This window comes from Gymnoscopelus braueri (genome assembly GCF_963280865.1).
Source record: "Gymnoscopelus braueri genome assembly, chromosome: 9".
Lineage (NCBI taxonomy): Eukaryota > Metazoa > Chordata > Actinopteri > Myctophiformes > Myctophidae > Gymnoscopelus > Gymnoscopelus braueri.
Genome location: NC_137610.1, coordinates 20,354,370 through 20,372,841, shown reverse-complemented (window position 1 = coordinate 20,372,841; position 18,472 = coordinate 20,354,370). Strand labels below are relative to the sequence as shown.

Sequence of the window (18,472 nt, the reverse complement as noted above, 5' to 3'; positions counted from 1 at the left end):
AACATACTCTACCATACAGATTGGTTCAAATAAAGTTTTATTCATTAAAATAAGTTCCAGATTGCAGCTTTAACACTGAGGATGTTACTGTGTACCTACCCGCTGTTCAGATCACACTCGTACAAGGAGACCTGAACCACACAGCGCAGCAGGGCCCCATATACAACTCCAGCTCCTCGTAGGTGGGAGAAATATGATGGTGGGGTGCGAATGAATGTCCTCTTCTCCTCCTCCTGTCTTCCTCCTCATCTCTCTCTGCTGCCCTCTCTTTCATCTGTCAACCTAATGAACAGATGTTGCTCAGCTGTTGGAGTCAACATGATGGACCGAGGCACTGGCAGGCACATCCTTCTGAAGCGAGAGAGCAAGAGAGGGAGTGAGAGAAAGAGACAGAGAGAGAGACAGAATGAGTGAGAGAGAGAGAGGGGGGGTCATGCGGACAGTAGAGAGCACAGCAGGGTTCCTTGACTCCACTCTGTTTCCCTCCTTCCTCCCTTTCTCATCGCTGACCTCATTTCTGTCATTCAGCTGCCTCTCTCGGACCAAGCCAGAACCCCAACGCCATACCACCCACCGACCTGTCCGTCTGAGTCCTTGTCAGCCATCCTGTTCCACTGATCGCTTACCTGCAACGTGCCCTTGTCTGCAACCACATGAAGCCCACCGCTGAAAAGGGCAAAATAGTTCAATAATAAGGTCAACGAGGCCGCGGAGAGGCGAGTCTTGAGGAGAAGGCGAAGGAGAGGTGTGTGTGTGTGTGTGTGTGTGTGTGTGTGTGTGTGTGTGTGTGTGTGTGTGTGTGTGTGTGTGTGTGTGTGTGTGTGTGTGTGTGTGTGTGTGTGGTGTGTGTGTTTGGGGGTGGGGGGCAGACTAAGTAAGCGCTTACAAACTGAAACATCCCTTGATAGTATGATCGGAGACAGACAGAGCTTATGTTGTAAACAACTGGATTAAGTGGAGAATCCATAAACAGTAAATTCCCAGATGCTGTTACTAAAGTATCTTGGTTTCTTTCCCAGTTTATTTGGGGTTTCTTCTCCACCAGGCTGAAACTTCAGGGGTGGAGGTCTGTTCGCCATGCCTGCGTGCGTGTGTGACTGTGTGTAAAGAGACATGAAGCCAGTACCACACCCCCAGTTAGCGCTTTCCCCTGTTCTGTCAGTGTGGATCACGGATTGGCCTCTACAGCCACAGACCACAAAAAGTATCACATAATAACACAAATAGGATTGTCTTCATCGGACGTGACTGACAACCTATAGGCAAGTGAGTAAGTTAAATGTGTGTGTGTGTGTGTGTGTGTGTGTGTGTGTGTGTGTGTGTGTGTGTGTGTGTGTGTGTGTGTGTGTGTGTGTGTGTGTGTCTGTGGGGGGGGGGGGGCTTATCTCGCAAACTACCACCAATCACAATCAGCGTCAAATGTCTTGTGGGTCCCAGGGGGCCAAGGAACTCAATTTCCTAATATATTTTTCAAACAAACTACTTTTGTGAATGTATAATCTCAGACATAGTGTCCCTCCAGGTCATAGGTGTCCGACTGTCCGCCAGGCTGAGGAGTGGAACTAGCCAATCGGGTGCAAGCTGTCCTTCCGGGGTATGTAATCTACAGTAGACTACAAAACGATTCGGTCTGCAGACTGCAGCCGTGCAGCTCTACTGTATTTTAGATGATCCTCTGCATGTAAAAATATTTAAATTTATTCATTTTTCCCCCCAGTGAATCTCTGAATTACACCATCATTGTTGTGGTGAAGTAGTGTTGGCCATACTGGTCAAGTTTATAAATATATCTGTCTCTTCCACAAGCACAGCACATCGATGACGTACATTCACACATGCATGTGCACTGCAGAGAGATGCTGTTCACTCAAAGCCCAACACCAACATAAGGCTCACATTGGGGCGCCCGATAGCCGAATGGGTAAGGCATGTACCACATCTGATGCATGACAGCGAGTCCCCGGTTCGATTCCACGACCGGCCGGACCATTTGCTGCATGTCATCTCCCTGTTCCATGTCTCTCTACACTGTATCTATCAATAAAGGCATGAAAAAATAATACACCATGCAACTTTAACTTGTGCACATGCGTGCATACACAAACAGAGAAAGGGAGAGAGCCACAGTGTATTGGGCCGTGCCTCCTGCTGGAGATTTGTGCTGCACTCCTTTCTAGTTTTAGTTCTTGCGTTGTTTTAAGGAAACAGCATGATGTCATCATAAACATAATCCTGGGGCTACTCTATCATCAGTGCACAAGTGAACTGTGCAAGTGCCCGGGGCAATCTAGTAGGGATTTGGACACAGTTTCTGGTTTGCAAATGTTTGCACAACAAGGACATTCTCTAAACTGAACATAGTTTGCGTTTCACAAGTCCACATGAATCAGCCTTCAATTCACTGACAACTAATTTAAACAGCTGCTCTGTCTCATGGTGACATCTATGACTAAAACCTGGGTCTCTGTAGTGCATACACAGAAAAATAAAGGTGCAAACTGGAACCGAAACTGTTTTTTCAGAGTAAGGAACCATTGGTTCCAGAAAGAACCCTTCAGACCAAGGTTCTTTAAATAACCTTTCGATTTATTCGATCTATGAAGAACCCTTAACCACTTATAATAGGCTACTTCACTGACCGGTGTCTCTCAGGGGACTACACATGGTCCACTCCTTTTTTCCCCCTTCAGACCAATTCTCTTCGTCGAAAATAGCTGATGTACAAGCTCACAACGTGGACCATTTCTGGTTCCTCAAACAACTTTGCCAAAAAAAGGTTCTCTAGAAACTTATGAAGAATATGAAGAACCATTCACAAAATAAAATGTTTCTTCAGTAGGTGATAGTTATTTGTGGAACCACTTTTAAAGAATCATTTAAGATTTTTTTCATCATTTAAGAATGTTTTCTTGTGTAGTTTGAAGCCTGGGGAGAGAGCACTGCTCACCAATGTTGATTGAACTGTTTAAAATCATGAAAATCATGCACAATTTCTTTGAGGTTGGATTACTGTTGCAAAATGCCATGTTTACACTTTATATTGAACTCAGATATGGATGCAAATCTCTGTTTATTTTGTCTGCTTTCCAATTTCACTTATGGTGTTTTTGTATTATAGCATATAACAGCATATTTTATTCATATCTCACTTATGCTAGATTTATATATTATAGCACTGTAAGCATTGTATGCATGGTATCAATATTTAATTTAAAGGCATTCAACTGTTGCGGCAAAAGACTCACCATTGTTCGACCAAGATACTAGTATGAGTCCTGACGTTGAAAATGACGTTCAGTTATTCTCCAAAGAAGTAATCATTTGTATGCACAATACATGAGCTGAATGGAATAAAGCGTACATATAAAGCCTCCAGTATTGCACGGCTTCAACTATATAAATTGTACAGTAGAGTGTTAATGCAGCCGTCAGTTTCCATGCCACTTTCAGACACGTTCATGTTGCTGTCACAGGAATGCAGCTCATCCTCTCGTATAAATATATTAAAGTGCTATTGCTGTGACAGGGTTGGGGCAAGCAATGTGCCCTAGTATGCCAAATCCACCCTGCTATGTCCCTTATGGACCCCATGCTGCTTCAAAGCAATGTAGGGGATGTGTGGGCAGGTTGCTGTATATAGCTGTAAAACATATAAATAAGACCACTGAACTGCCCTTTAGGTGTGTTTCGCGTACATTTTCTGCAACGATCTGGGAATCATGAATATACTACTGCTGTTGGCATAAATTTGCATTCCTCTGCAGATGGAATGAAGAGTTATTTTCAGAAATTGAGGCGCCATAACAGGGTTTTTATCAGATTGATGGGGTGTTTTGAATTCCCTTGGACGTTAATCTGTCCGTCTATTACCCCCCACTCCACACCCCTTTTTCTTTTCTTTTTTTTTGGAAGGAAGTCCAAAGGATCAGAGGAGGTTTGAATAGAGGGAGGGGAGTCTCTGATGTCCCTTATTCCCAATTCAATATGAAATGCAATTGCTTTGACTCACATTTTACTCCCAATCTGCCATATTCCACCACCTTACTCATCTCGTCTCATTCTTTGAGAAAGCGCTCCCCTGATATAGATCGAGAGAAATTGAGGACAATGGGCTAACAGATAAAGGGATGAAGAGGTAAAGGCATTCATAAATACTGTATATAGTTGTGCATGGTAATTTACACATTTCTCCCAAACACTGGCTAACTATAGTTTAAATCCTGTAATACTGTTGAGAAATTATCCAAAAAAGTAGAGTCTCAGTGGGATGGTCAGTGTTGTCTGAAAACACTGATGTCATGTCAGTCAGTCATCACTGAAACTCATTTGGAGAAAAATGAGTCTGATGTTGCTTTTTGGACTTTCTATCAAACTGCAGTGAAATAAAGCCTTGCATTTCATAATTCATAAGTACTGTAGTGTTGCACAATGCAGATTAAGTAATACAGTTCCCATGAGGAAATAGAAAGCAGGCAGCCGTCTTCTCAAAAGCATTTAGGAGGCCTAGTAATAATAGCCGTCTCTCTGAATTTTTGGAGCACGAAAAATAAGCTAAATGCTTCTTTCGAAAGCTGAGGATCATCTCTTTCCTACCTACAGTCACACTTAAAATGTGTTTTCAGTGACATCAGACACAGTTATACATCAGAATGCTGCTCAATGACCCTTGTGTCATGCACTTTTATTTAAGCTGGCCAAATATGAAGACTTATGAAGTATCTTGCATTATCCTGACTGACAAGATAATGTAAAACTGTGAGAGGGATTCATTTTACTGCAAAAAGGGGGAGATACTACTGCACATCTGTGACAAACTTAAGTGAGGTTCTGGGGCTGAACAGAATCAAAACTAGAAAAAGTGCTCCTCCAAGCACAGGTCTCCGCCAGGTGCCATTTCTTCTTAGGCCTTGCACGGCAATCTGACACTGCATTCATGATGTGAGGCAATAATTTCTGCTGAGAAAATAATAATAATAATGAAATGTTATTTGTTATTATGTTTGTGCCCATTATCCGAAAATAAAAAAAAACTGAACTGAACTGATGTGAGGCATTTTGTTCCAAAAAAATTGTTTTGATAAATTAGACCTGCTGGTGGCGCTATAACAAGCCAATCTTAAAAGGGTGGCATTTGTTCCGCAACATAGTGTGAAAATGCGTGCAAAGTTTGGCATTTTGTTCAAAACAAGCCACTACTGCAAACTTTAGATGTGAATCTTAGCCAATCAGGATGGAATATGATGAACAGATTCACCTTGATCACATGACTATAGAGATAATGTGTACCAATTTGCGTGAATTTTGGATAAAATCGGAAGGAGTAATATAAATAAATTTGTTTTACATAAGTCGGCCTTCTGGTGACGCTATAAAAGGCAGATGTGAAAAATGCAGTGCAAAAGTTTTTCCTTGACCTCTAGGGAGTGCGCATACAGAGTTTTATACAGATCGGTGCAGTTATAGGTAAAAACATGAATCGGCCTGTTATAGCGCCACCATGAGGCTGATTTGAAAAATGTCAAGTGGCATTTCTCCCTCATAGTGGGAATGTGCCTGCAAATTTGTTCAAAACGAAGCATTCCTTTAAACTTTGGAAGCCATTTTTAGCCAATCAGGATGGAATATGAAAAATCTGAAATGTGTTTTGCAAAAAGCGGCCTCCTGGTGGCGCTATAACAGGCCCATGTGAACATTTTGTGGCAGAGGTTCTGAATTGGCATCCAGGGAGTGTGTGTGCACAGTTTCACTGCGATCAAGCCAACGGAGTGGGAGATTAGCTGTTCACAGACGGACACAAACACGGACGGGCACACACACACGGACGGACGGACAGGGTGCAAAACATACTCTCGTCAGGCCGAAACAATGAATGACGATACAGCACCCTACACCTCTCAAAAAGAGTCTTCCTGTTTCATTATTTAACCATATTAAGATGTGTAGCTCTGAAGAGGACTTTGATGAATAAAGAGCGCTTTAGGCTAAAGGGGTTAGAGGAACCCCTTTAGCGCGGAGTGGACCAATGAGACAGCTAGCCGGTTCCACAACATATCACATCTGTCTCAGCAGAAGAAAACCAAAGGAACCTGATTTCAGAATAACCTGTTGTTTCAAATTATTCACCTGTAGGAACAGACATTGAGGGGATTATTTGGAGACAGATTTGCCTTCTCCCACTCCTTCACATTGTCTGAATCAGGTTCCTTCTGGCAACTATAAATGTGGCAACTGGCAACAATGCAACTTTTTATTAAAAACAAAAGACTTTCAAGCATCCACACTTTCATATTAGGGACCTATTAAAACGATAAATGCTGAAATGTCCCTAAGGCCCTGAAAACCAGGATCTTTGAACACGCGTCACGACACGTGACAACTAGCTTGTACATCTGTTATTTTCTCCACTTTTGACGCAGAAACAAAACAAAACACACACACACACACACACACACACACACACACACACACACACACACACACACACACACACACACACACACACACACACACACACACACACACACACACACACACACACACACACACACACACACACACACACAAGCTCAATGTTAAATAGGCATTTGTTTCCAAAGTATCCATGATTTTAACATGCATGGTACCAGTGGTGTAAATTAACTGGGTACATTTTACTCAAGTACTGTACTTAAGTACAATTTTGAGGGATTTTTTACTTCACTGGAGTATTTCCAATGTTCAGTACTTTTACTTCTACTCCACTACATCTCAGAGGCAAATATTGTACTTTTACTCCACTACAATTATTTGAACATTTAGTTACTAGTTACTTTGTAGATTTTGATTGTTATTACAAAACATACATTACCCACTTCAGCCCTATATACATTTCGGCCATTTGAAAATAGCCGATCTACAAGCTCACAATGCGACGCCTATTTTCAAAAGATTCGTATACATTTGAAAACTTGTGAAACAGGACATTCTGCATGATGAATACTTTCTACTTGAAGTACATTTTTATACCAATACTTTAGTACTTTTACTCAAGTAATTGTTTAATTCTGGACTACTACTTGTAACAGAGTATTTCTACATTGCAGTGTTGATACTTTTACTTGAGTAACAAATATGAGTACTTTTTCCACCACTGCATGGTACATCATTATCCTTCATATTTATCCTTCAAGTTGTTGTTTAGCCCCAAAATGAGTGGATATACAGGTTTTGTAGCAATCTGTAAGGTGGCCAGTGTTGTCAGGGACTGACTGTCTTTTAGCAAGGCTGGACTGGTACAAAAGATTTGACAGTGACATTTAATTGCCTATCGAATCAAGTATAGTCTGCACATATAATGGACCCCTGAATATAGGTGAAGTGAATAAATCCCCTTTACTAATAGAAAGGCATGTGGCGTGCTCTCCTAAATGTAGTTTACATTTACGGACACAGGCAGAGCCACGCACGCACACGCACACGCACACGCACACGCACACACACACACACACACACACACACACACACACACACACACAAGAAGGAATGTCTTACCAATGGGTTAAGAGCGATGTTAGTGGGGAAAAAGACGAAAACACAAACAGATGGATTTGACTTTTTTTCCAAAGTGTATACTGTAATAGCTGTGTGTGTGTGTGTGTGTGTGTGTGTGTGTGTGTGTGTGTGTGTGTGTGTGTGTGTGTGTGTGTGTGTGTGTGTGTGTGTGTGTGTGTGTGTGTGTGTGTGTACACACAGACACACACACACACACACACACAGACACACACACACAGACACTTGAGATTCCCAAGTGAGCCCTGCTCCATAAAAGGTCGAGAACTAATGTTGTAACTCACTGAAACCAACAACTGAATGAACAGACTTTCCTGTAGAACCACTGTGCAACTCAAAGCTATAGAAACACCAGTAAAAACCTCATCATAGAAATGCTGTTGAAACAACAGGAACTATTGTCATTTAAATATTTGATTTCTACAGAGAAACACTGACACTGTTCTACAGGATGGAGTTCCATATGTAGGGAGTGTCTGTCTGTCTGTCTGTTTGTTTCACCCATCTACCACCTTATACTTAACTATTTAAAGAATAGCAGGTCTACATATTGTATGTGTGCATGCTGCGTATGTTTGTGTGTGTGTGTGTGTGTGTGTGTGTGTGTGTGTGTGTGTGTGTGTGTGTGTGTGTGTGTGTGGGGGGGGGGTAGCCGATCTACAAGAGATATGCTATTTTCAAATGGCGAGAATATATAGGGCTGAAGTGGTTAGTGTGTTTTGTAATAATAATAATCAAAACCTACAACGTGGAGTAAAAGTACAATATTTTCCTCTGAGATGTTGTCGGGTGGAAGTTGAAAATTGTAAATATGGCTATTGGCTACTGAAAAAGTAAAAATCCCTAAAGAATTTACTTATGCACAGTATTTGAGTAAATGTACTCAGTAACTTTACACTACTGTCAGTACCCATGTTTGGGTGACAGAACCATTTGTATGGGTCATAAGTAAATATCCTTATATTTTTTGTTTCCTACATTTTTGTTTTTAATCATTATTTCCAAATATATGTATTACAAATATATATATCACAACATTTTCCAATAATATTTCATTAAAAAAAGATAATAATAAATCAAAGACATTCCATATAGGTAAAATAAAATCTAACAAAAAACTTTTGATAAGTAGTGAAAATAGCAAATCTACAAGCTCACAACGTGTCGCATCGCAAAGTGTTATGAGCTTGTAACTGTACTATACACACATTAATCACTTAAGCCCTATTTTATACTTAGGCTATTAAAAAATAGCCGATTTACAAGCTCCAGATCTACAAGTGAGCTTGTAGATCGACTATTTTTGTCAAAGAGTTTGACACATTTTGAAGAATTTCAGTACATTTACTTTGATACTGCAAGTATGTTTTGATGCCTCGCCTCAAGACCACCTCCCCAATACTCGCTCCTTGCCTCAAGGTTTTTTTTAAAAACAGGTTTTCTCTACATCATGAATACCCGAATGCTTTTGCCCCACCTCACCACTGTCCTGAATCAATCACAGTCTCAACTGAGAATATGCTGTCTTTGTATGACAGGGACTCCTGTCAGAGCTACAGCATATAAAGACAGCAGGTTCCCACTTGTCAACTACTGGACCATACCTGACCAAACTGGACCATACCTGCACAGAGCCTTCAGACTGCACCCACTGAAACACAGGTAAGACTTGAGGTTCTATGGAGTCATTTAGAGGGAGTTGAGCGGTGGGTAATTATTTATTGGGAAATATGGATCAGCTGCAAGGTTATTATAGTAACTAATACAAATGAAACAACTAAAAGTAAGATTGAAAAAAAATTGCATTTTAGTTAAATAAAAAGCAAAACCAGGCTTTACAAAAACAAAACACAATAACTACTATAACTAGAACTGTATTTGTGCTTTCAAAAATAACTAAAATCACAGAGAAAATGTGTTTAGTTTGTAAATGTATGATAATACCATACATAAACTGAAAATACATTGTCATGTGGGTTGCCAGTTTCATACAATAAGAGAGGGAGTATCCCATTCATCTACTTAAATTTTATAGTGTTCTAGTTCCAATTTTGTCTGCTCATTTATTCATCTTGATATATGACCTGAAAATGTATTTTCTGTTTACCCCTGTTACTGAAAAATACTATAGTATAGTAGCTCAATATAGAGCTATTTGACACTGTTACTGAACAAACACTCTATAGTAATGATTACTATCACAATATAGAGCTATTTAACACTTATTGTATAATAATATAAGACAACAATGGATTTATTTGTGTTATCCTTTTAGCTCAAATGTCTAACTGTCCCTCATGCTGTTTACATTTCTGTCTAATAAAGTATTCAATAAATCAATTTCACTTAATGCACCTCTAATACATTGATTGATTGAATATTTTATTAGGCAGAAATGTAAAAACAGCACAAGTACACTTAAAACACTTTGTCTAAAAGCTCTGTCCAAAAAAGTCCTGGTTTTCAGGGCCTCAGGGACATTTCAGCATTTATCGTTTTGGAAGAAATCAGGTCCCTAATATGAAAGTGTTTACCTGAGTGTGGATGGTTGAAAGGTTATCGTTTTTACTATAAAGTTGCTTAGTTGTCAGTTGCCACATTTATATCATAGTTGCCACTCTGAAACATACCAGCAGCCAGTGAAGGGCAGCTAGGATCGGTGTAATATGATCATATCTCCTAGACTTTGGAGGAATAGTTTTAAAGGAGTAGTTCACACCAAAAATGACTTATTTTCTATCAATTACACACCCCATGAAGCCTTGAATTCATGGAGATTGTTTTGTTTTTGTCGCATTCCTAAGCTCAGGTCATCAAATGATTTGCTTAGGAATGCGACAAAAAAAGAGAGTTGTATCTTAACTTGTTTTCCACTCTGATGCTACATTTGGATGTGGACATAAAAATTGTACTGACCCTTTTTCAGAAAAGCCTCCTCAGTCATTGTGTTATTTAATGTAACATTTTACATATACATACAGTAACACTGTTTAATATATAGGATTTGCTTTGCCTGACCTGTCTGTCTATATGAAATAGTTTAATTAATTCAAATAGTTTTCAGAACAATGATGAAAAAATATATAGAAATGTACGTTAATGTATTCTCAAAATAACTGCAACTCAAAAACCCCAAAAGAGAATGAAGCTGAGATGTTAACATGCTCTGTTTGTATTAGACATGGAGAATACGGACATGGACTGCATCAATACAACTCTGGACGAGCTGGAGGACGGCGATTTTAAGAAGTTCCAGAGGTTCCTGCTAGAGCCCGCCAACCTTGATGGACAAAGACCAATTGGAAGAGCCCTCCTGCTGAAAAAAGACAGGATGGAAACGGCCGATGTGATTCTGCAGACGTACCCCGATAATGTAGATCAAATCATGGCCAATATTCTGGGGAAGATTAACAAGACAGTTCTACAAAAGCAGTATGCTGTAAAAGGTAGAGTTAATGCTAAGCTATATTAAAAGATTGGAATTAGCATTAGTGGTGGGTGTGGCCAGACGGTGACGTCATGACGTTCATTGGCAGTTTTGTGTAGCTCCTAAGAGTATACAAATGTAACCAAAACCAAACGGTATGGACCCGTGAAATTTGTTCCAAGATCCGGATTATACTCCATAATAAAATCTAACCTGTAGCAGCCTACAATAAGAGACAATACAAAATTGCATGTTTTCACCTCGATTAATAAGGAATCCATTATTGACTAGCTATTGCTAACTCTAACACTGACACAATGTAGACACACATTATCATTTATAATAACGTTTATGAATGCATTAGACAGAGGTCATACTGTACAGTATGTGTGTATGACTGTCTGTTCTGAATACTTGATTACTTACATTAAATAAATGAAAGAGGCATAACGTCCATTAACGATGACATAAAATGTGACCTATAGAATCAGGGATTTAATATCTTATAGGCTATATTCTATGGGCCAAGGCCTAGTTCATTAAGAAAGATAGGCTGGCTACAATTTTCAACACACTTTCACTATTGGCAAACACAAAACAAAACAAAAAAGTCCTTTATTAATGCTTTAGCTATGATTGTGACTGATGTCAGTCATTGCGTTAAGTGACTCAACTTAACAGCTCATTAGCTCACACGTTTGCATGTTAAATTAATTTGAACACTTTTATTTCTTGCAGCACAATCCAACGGAGCAGCTGGATCTGGCCCAGGTACGTGCTAAGTAAGGTTGACTTAACATATTTTTCCAACTTTGTCCATATTACAGTAGCTCATGTTTTAATTAATGTTTTATTTCTTGCATTTACAATCCACAGTTGCAGCTGCATCTGTCCCAGGTGAGTGCTGTTTAAAGTAGTTTGACTCAACAACTTAACTGTTCATTTCCAACTTTACTAGTCCATATGAACTGAATTTTAAACCAATTTGAACACTGTTTTATTTCTGTCAGCAACACCCAAAGGAGCAGCTGAATCTGACCCAAGTGAGTGCTGATTAAAATTAATTGAGTTAAGTTAAGTAGATAGATATGATTAATTATGCACTTTTATCATTAAGTGCTTCACATACTGATTGTGGCCCAGTTAGTTCCTATTCAAAACAGAGCCATGTACATGTCCGACTACAGCATAGTGAACAGATCTAACAGATCCAATTCCATTGGAAGGCTTGTTTATTATTCCAATGATTATGAAACTTGTTCCAACTGCTAGTAGGCTGTTATATCAAATACAAATAAAAACAGAGCTAGATCATACACGCACTTGTTAATATTCTAGAAATTGAGGGATGCAAAAAATACATGTTTAAATATGTTTTGTCCACAGAGGTTGCCTTTGTGAATAAACACAAGCCTGCCCTGATTAAGAGAGTGACCACGGTGGAACCCATCCTGGATCTACTGGCTCATGAGGGGGTCTTGCAGTCTGAGGACTACGGTGAAGTGAGGGCTGAGAAAACCAGTCAGGGAAAGATGAGGGGACTCTTTGTACTCCTGGAGAGCCGTGGGCCTAAAGCCAAACGTGTTTTCTACAAAGGTCTTGAGGAAAATGAGTCATATCTAATGGATGATCTGAATAATCCAGAGTAATTCTCATTTAAATAAAAGAAATAGGCCAAACATTCTATTAGTACAATAGAATGTTCCTTTTCAGGCCATGATGCTTTCTGATGTTATTATGCAGCATTGTCATGATTCATCCTTTTTCTATTTTCAAGAGCTCTGTATTTCTACATTTTTTTATGCAGTACTTTCATTATGCTGTATTATCATGAGGGTCATGTAGTTGTTTTCGTTTTTATTGTGATGATAAAGTTACATGAGGTGAATGTGAGGTGATCCTAAAGAGAAAAAAAAGTCTACTTGTGACTGTGATAATCTTGTTTTCTTTAATAAAACTATTTCATTTCATAATCTTAGAATATATTATTCAATTATAGTTTGTCAAAGTTTGGGGTGCAGGTTTGCAATAATTATGATGATTATGATTATGCAATATTCTTGTTGATATAAAAGCCTAAATAGAGTTAGTAACTTTATATGGAACCAATTAAAGAACTATCAACATATTTCAGCAACACATGGTCTTCATCAGAGTTTAACCGTTAAAAACAGTTCACTATTAAAGGACTAGAACAAATAATCAGTTGACTCACGAATATCCTCAAATCTGGTTATACTACCCTTCAGGATCGATATTCCCTCAGCTCTATAGCACCTAAGCCCTCTGTTAGGCTTAGGGGTTACGGTTAGGGTTGGGGTTGGTGTTCATTTTAAGGGAACATAGAGCTAAGGGAACAGGTATTTCACATAATCGACTCTGTACTTTATGTTTTTCTATATTGACATTCCAAAAAAGTTTAAGCCCTGATTTATTATAGTCTAATATTATTTGTCCAAAGAATGAAAATCCGGATGTCATCTTGAGCTTGTGGTAGTCACCATGGGCGGCGTTACGTGGGGGCTTCGTTCGCCATAGCCACCAATGTTTTATCCAAAGCCAACAATAAAAATACAAAAACTGGATAAAACATTATTGGCTATAGCCACCAAAGCCCCCGCGTAACACAGCCCATGCCACCAATAATCATGATATAAGAGCAGCTATATTTTGGAGCTTTTACATTTACATGGTTATTGTAGAGAGGAGAAAACTGAGGAGCTAGGAGTGGAGAATTGGTGAGCAGATGCAACAGAATTTTAATAGTTTATCATTAGAAACCTGTTTTTATATTTTTCAGTGGAGTTATGACTAATGCATCATAATCTGAACAGTGACATCAACAAGCTGCTGATTAGACTGAGTGAGTTTCAATAAGTGTGAAACGACCATCTTAAAAAAAATTAATGAATAAAAACAAAAACCACGAACCTACTACAGACCTAGCGCCGCACGTGGGCAGACCAATCAATTCCATCAACTGAGGAAATTTCTTTCTGCTACCCGAGAGACTGTGGTATCTGACAATGATAAAAAACTGACACAAAAAGCAAGACCATTCTGATCCTGGATTGTAAAAATAGTGATTACAATATCAGGATCATTCTTATCCAGAATTAAACTTTTGAAAAACCGTGCAATGATTGCTTCAGTTATATGAGAGTAATTCAGGAAACCTTGCAATATGTGACAGTCAAATGGTTAGAAATGTCGTTGAAAATGCAAAATCTTAACTCTTTGACTGCGGACGACGCGATAACGTGTCAAGTGCTACTTTGTCCAGTTGGCCGTCGACGCGTTCGACGCGCTTGACGCGCGTTCATTGTTTAATCTCTGATTGCGCTATGCTGCTTAATATTCAATGTTATTCTCGAGTTCCACTTACTTCACGGACATCTGCATCCGGTTTCATGGCCTGGATTCCGTTTCCGGTTTTTGATTTTTTTCCCCCAGTCATTTTCGTCCAAAATAGGTAAATAAACGGGTTTTCACACGGTATAACGGACAAACGGACAGGTTCTCTTCTATAATCTATGGTCTGGGTGACGATCAGTCATCGCCGTCGTGTATCACATCGTAATTTTCGCCGATCAAAACAATCTGGGACGACGTCACATCCGTTTTCATGTTTTTCCTTGTCTAATCTATCAAGAAGGGTGAGAGAGACCCAACGACATGATCAAGCTGTCATGTGCTGCTCTCTAGTGGCGGATTTGTGCTGGGTCTTTAAATTATGTGTCCTTAAATTATTTTCATGAGAAAAATTCAAAATATAAAAAAACACGAAAATTGCTGGCACTGGGGGAGTACTTTATGAAAATACTCTGGCAGTCAAAGAGTTAACATGGTCATCTAAAGCCTTGTAGACGTTGCAGGTGAAGGTTTTTTGGGATTAAAAATGTCACTGTACGCTGTTCTGTGCAGCATACAGTAACAACGTTTTCTCTGGTGACCAGGCTGCATCAAACCACTGACAGTCCAAATATAACACAATGCACCAATCATAAACATTTACAAAAATGAAACAAGGACGGTATATTTATATCATTAGAGTCATTATACAGTGACCTTATAGGTAATATAACATTATTTAAGTTAATAATCTTGGAATATTCTTTTATATTTGATATCGTACTGGGGTGCTCTTTGGACAAATCCTGGGCAGAAATCCAAAATAGACAATTTAGATTGTATTTCACTAACTTCGTTATTATATATTGCAATTAAAAAAAAATCTGTACACTTTGGCAAAATTGGAGGACAGCCTTATATTTGGCAGTATTGTAAAAGCTTTTGCTAAATGTAACTGATATAAACTGATTCAACGATACTAGAATATGGTCTCAAATACAAACACATTCAGCAGTGTTCACTGGAGGGAAGCCGGACAGAGGATATGAACCGTTATAAACATCCATCCCTGCTTACTGTACTGTATGTCCTTTGATTAACGCCAGCTAGAGGCACTCCAGCACCTGCATCATCAGGTCACTCTGCCACTATCGTCGGGACAAAGCTGTTTGCACGTATTTGGGGGCTCAGGGGAGCAGTGGGACTGCTACAACAACATCAGAGTTTGCAACAGAGACCAACTGCTGGCTGAGCACATGCACTTCTGCACAACTTCTTCCAGAAGGATGGTCGGATCATTCAGCCTTTACCTTCAATCTGGAGCAGTCGGGACTCCCACGCGACATCATGTGGAAACTGGAATAATAACTAGAAAAAGTGCTCCTCGGAGCACAGGTCTCCGCCAGGTCAGGTACGTTATTCTGGCCTCCTGGTGGCGCTATAATAGGCCAATGTGAAAAGGGTGCCATTTATTCTTAGGTCTTTCACGGCAGTCAGACACTGCATTCATGATTTAAGGCATTTTGTTCCAAAAATGTGTTTTGCTAAATTAGACCTGCTGGTGGCGCTATAACAGGCCAATGTGAAAAGGGTGGCATTTCTTCCTCGGCCTAGTGGGAAGGTGCGTGTGAAAATTCACGGAAATCGCAAGCTGCGTGCATAGTTTGAGGCTTTTTGTTCAAAACGGACCAATCTTGCAAACTTTGGAAGGCAACCATAGGCAATGAGGATGGAATATGGGAAATCTGACAGATTCGTGTTGATCACATGACTATAGAGATACTGTGTACCGATTTGCATGACGTTTGGATAAAATCTGTAGGAGTAATGTAAAAAAATGGGTTTTGCACAAATCGGCCTCCTGGTGGCGCTATAACAGGCCCATGTGAAAAAATGGGCCTGAATTGGCATCCAGGAAGTGTGTGTGCAAAGTTTCGGAGCGACCGGGCCAACGGTGCCGGAGATTAGCTGCTAACACACAGACAGGACGGACACACACACACACACACGGACACACACACACACACGGACGGACGGACAGGGGGCAAAACATATTCTCTCGCCATGCCTTTCGGCCTGGCGGAGACAATAAATGAAAAGAACTGTATCTGCAGAAGCAAAACTGCAAAATTTTAAGTTTTCTTGCAAGCTTTCAGACCTTCTTCAAGCATAAAGCAGTGCATGCAGCAATATAGGGGTTCAAACAGTCATCACTTGATTACCCAAAACACATGCTCCCTTGATATTGTTCCCTCATGCCTCCTTTAAGAGGCTTTTGACTGTGAGTCGCAGCATCCTGTTAATTATCAATAGCTGTCTTTGTACAGGTTGTGTTCCATATCTGATTTTAAAAAAGCTCTGGGTAAGCCGATAATCAAAAAGGCAAATCTTGACCCCATAGTTCTCACAATTTTAGACTTATTTCTAAATAACCTTTACTTTCAAAAGGTCTTGAAAAGGTTGCCTTCCATCAATTACAATCCTTCTCCGTTGACAACATATCCTTAGAAGTGATCTAGTCTGGGTTCAGAGCACGTCATAGCACTTACTATTAAATGTTGATTCTGGGAACTGTTCTATTTTAATGCAGCTGGTCCACAGTGCTTTCAATCACAAAATCCTCATACGCCCTGACATGTATATAAGGTTGGCATTCAGGAACAGCCTTAAATGTGTTCCAAGTTGTACCTTCTGTACAAGATGTAACTTTGTCAGTTCAGATTAGTAATCGTTGGTCTTCCTCTGCCCTCTTAACCTCCAGCATCCTCCAATTCTGGGTCCCATTCTATTTTCCTTGTACATGATCCACCTGGATTTCATTATTCGGAAACAATCTTCTTTTCGGCAACAATGCAGAGCTGTACCTCCCAGTAGAACCAAATAGAAAATGCTCCTTGAGACCCCCAGTTTGACTGACTTGAATCCTGAATATCCAGGATTCCATACCGTATAACAAATAAAAATGAGATCATTCTATTTTTCCCCCTTGACAGCATTAATCTGTATTTCCTTGGACTAGGTTGGGCTCATCTCATGCACGCACATGCCACTGCCAGAGTTGAACTGTGTTTATTTTTCTGCGCAGTCCAAGCAAGTGCACAGATGTCCCTGTGTGAACAATAGACCGTAAATAAATATGGACAACGTTACTCCATTGGTTTCTACAGACTGTAAATGAAGCCTATTTTTCAGCGGTTTCAAATCCGCCATCTTTGTATATCCGGTCCGAAATGCAACCGTAAATTAATGCTATTGGCTGCAGCCACAGCGAGGGCGGGTCTTCACTCGGTAGAACCAGTAGAAAGACTAGAAACATACCCTACTTTATCATACATTTTTAAATTAATGCGACCATAATTTAGTAAACGCATATCATAATGATTTAAAAAAGACTTTAAAAGGTGTACTAGGTAAGATCACAGATCCGTGTGTGTACACACACACTCCTCCTCCCCCTCCCCTCTCTGACAGGTATCAAAGTGATTGCTGTCTTTGATGCATTCATTGATTAGAGAGAGCACTAACAAGCACAGAAAGAGTTTGTAACCCATGAAAAGATCTATTCTCCCCCTATCGGTTTACAACTCGGACGGCGCTGATTCGACTAGCAGACCATCGGACGGTCGGCGCGGGCACTCGCGCCTGGCGGCGCTCAGGCGCACCTCCTCGGCCTCAAGCTCTGCTGAGTCGGTGCGCCTCCGTCATGGACAATAACTATTATCACGTGTGTGTGTGAACGCGTGTTCAGCGTTCCCCTAGCGTAGCTTCCAGGTCCCCCTCGCATCAAAGCCCCGCCTCCTCCTCGCGCGGCCTCGCATCAAAGCCCCGCCTCGCGCCGCCTCCTCCTCGCGAGGAGGAGCGCCTCGCGTAAAAAACCCTGTCTCGAAAAGCCCCGCCTCGCACGAAGCCCCGCGCCTAAAAACGAGCATACCTTTCCAATTTCCCAACGAATGCCAATTTCCCTGTGACATGTATATCCCTCAAATATGCGGATCCCAGGTGTATGTCATGATGAATCTGGATGGCTGTCAGCTGTTCGTAAAATCTCAAGCGTGTTCCCGAGAAGTTTATTTGCATCGTTCCACGCCCCATTTCGCACCATGAAAGGCAACAGAAAATGAACTTCAACTTCACCGTGCTGAACAG

At 40.3% G+C, this 18,472-nt stretch overlaps 1 protein-coding gene across 1 annotated transcript; it reads left to right on the top strand.

Annotated features, from left to right (window-relative positions):
- Nucleotides 1–10,729: 10,729 nt before the first annotated feature.
- Nucleotides 10,730–12,624, top strand: LOC308092218 (apoptosis-associated speck-like protein containing a CARD; the record flags this gene model as incomplete). The annotated part of the gene is made up of 5 exons (XM_080438063.1): nucleotides 10,730–10,921; nucleotides 11,714–11,746; nucleotides 11,852–11,872; nucleotides 11,986–12,018; nucleotides 12,364–12,624. 5 exons carry the CDS (start codon nucleotides 10,730–10,732, stop codon nucleotides 12,622–12,624), a joined length of 540 nt encoding a protein of 179 aa, XP_080294189.1.
- Nucleotides 12,625–18,472: the final 5,848 nt, after the last annotated feature.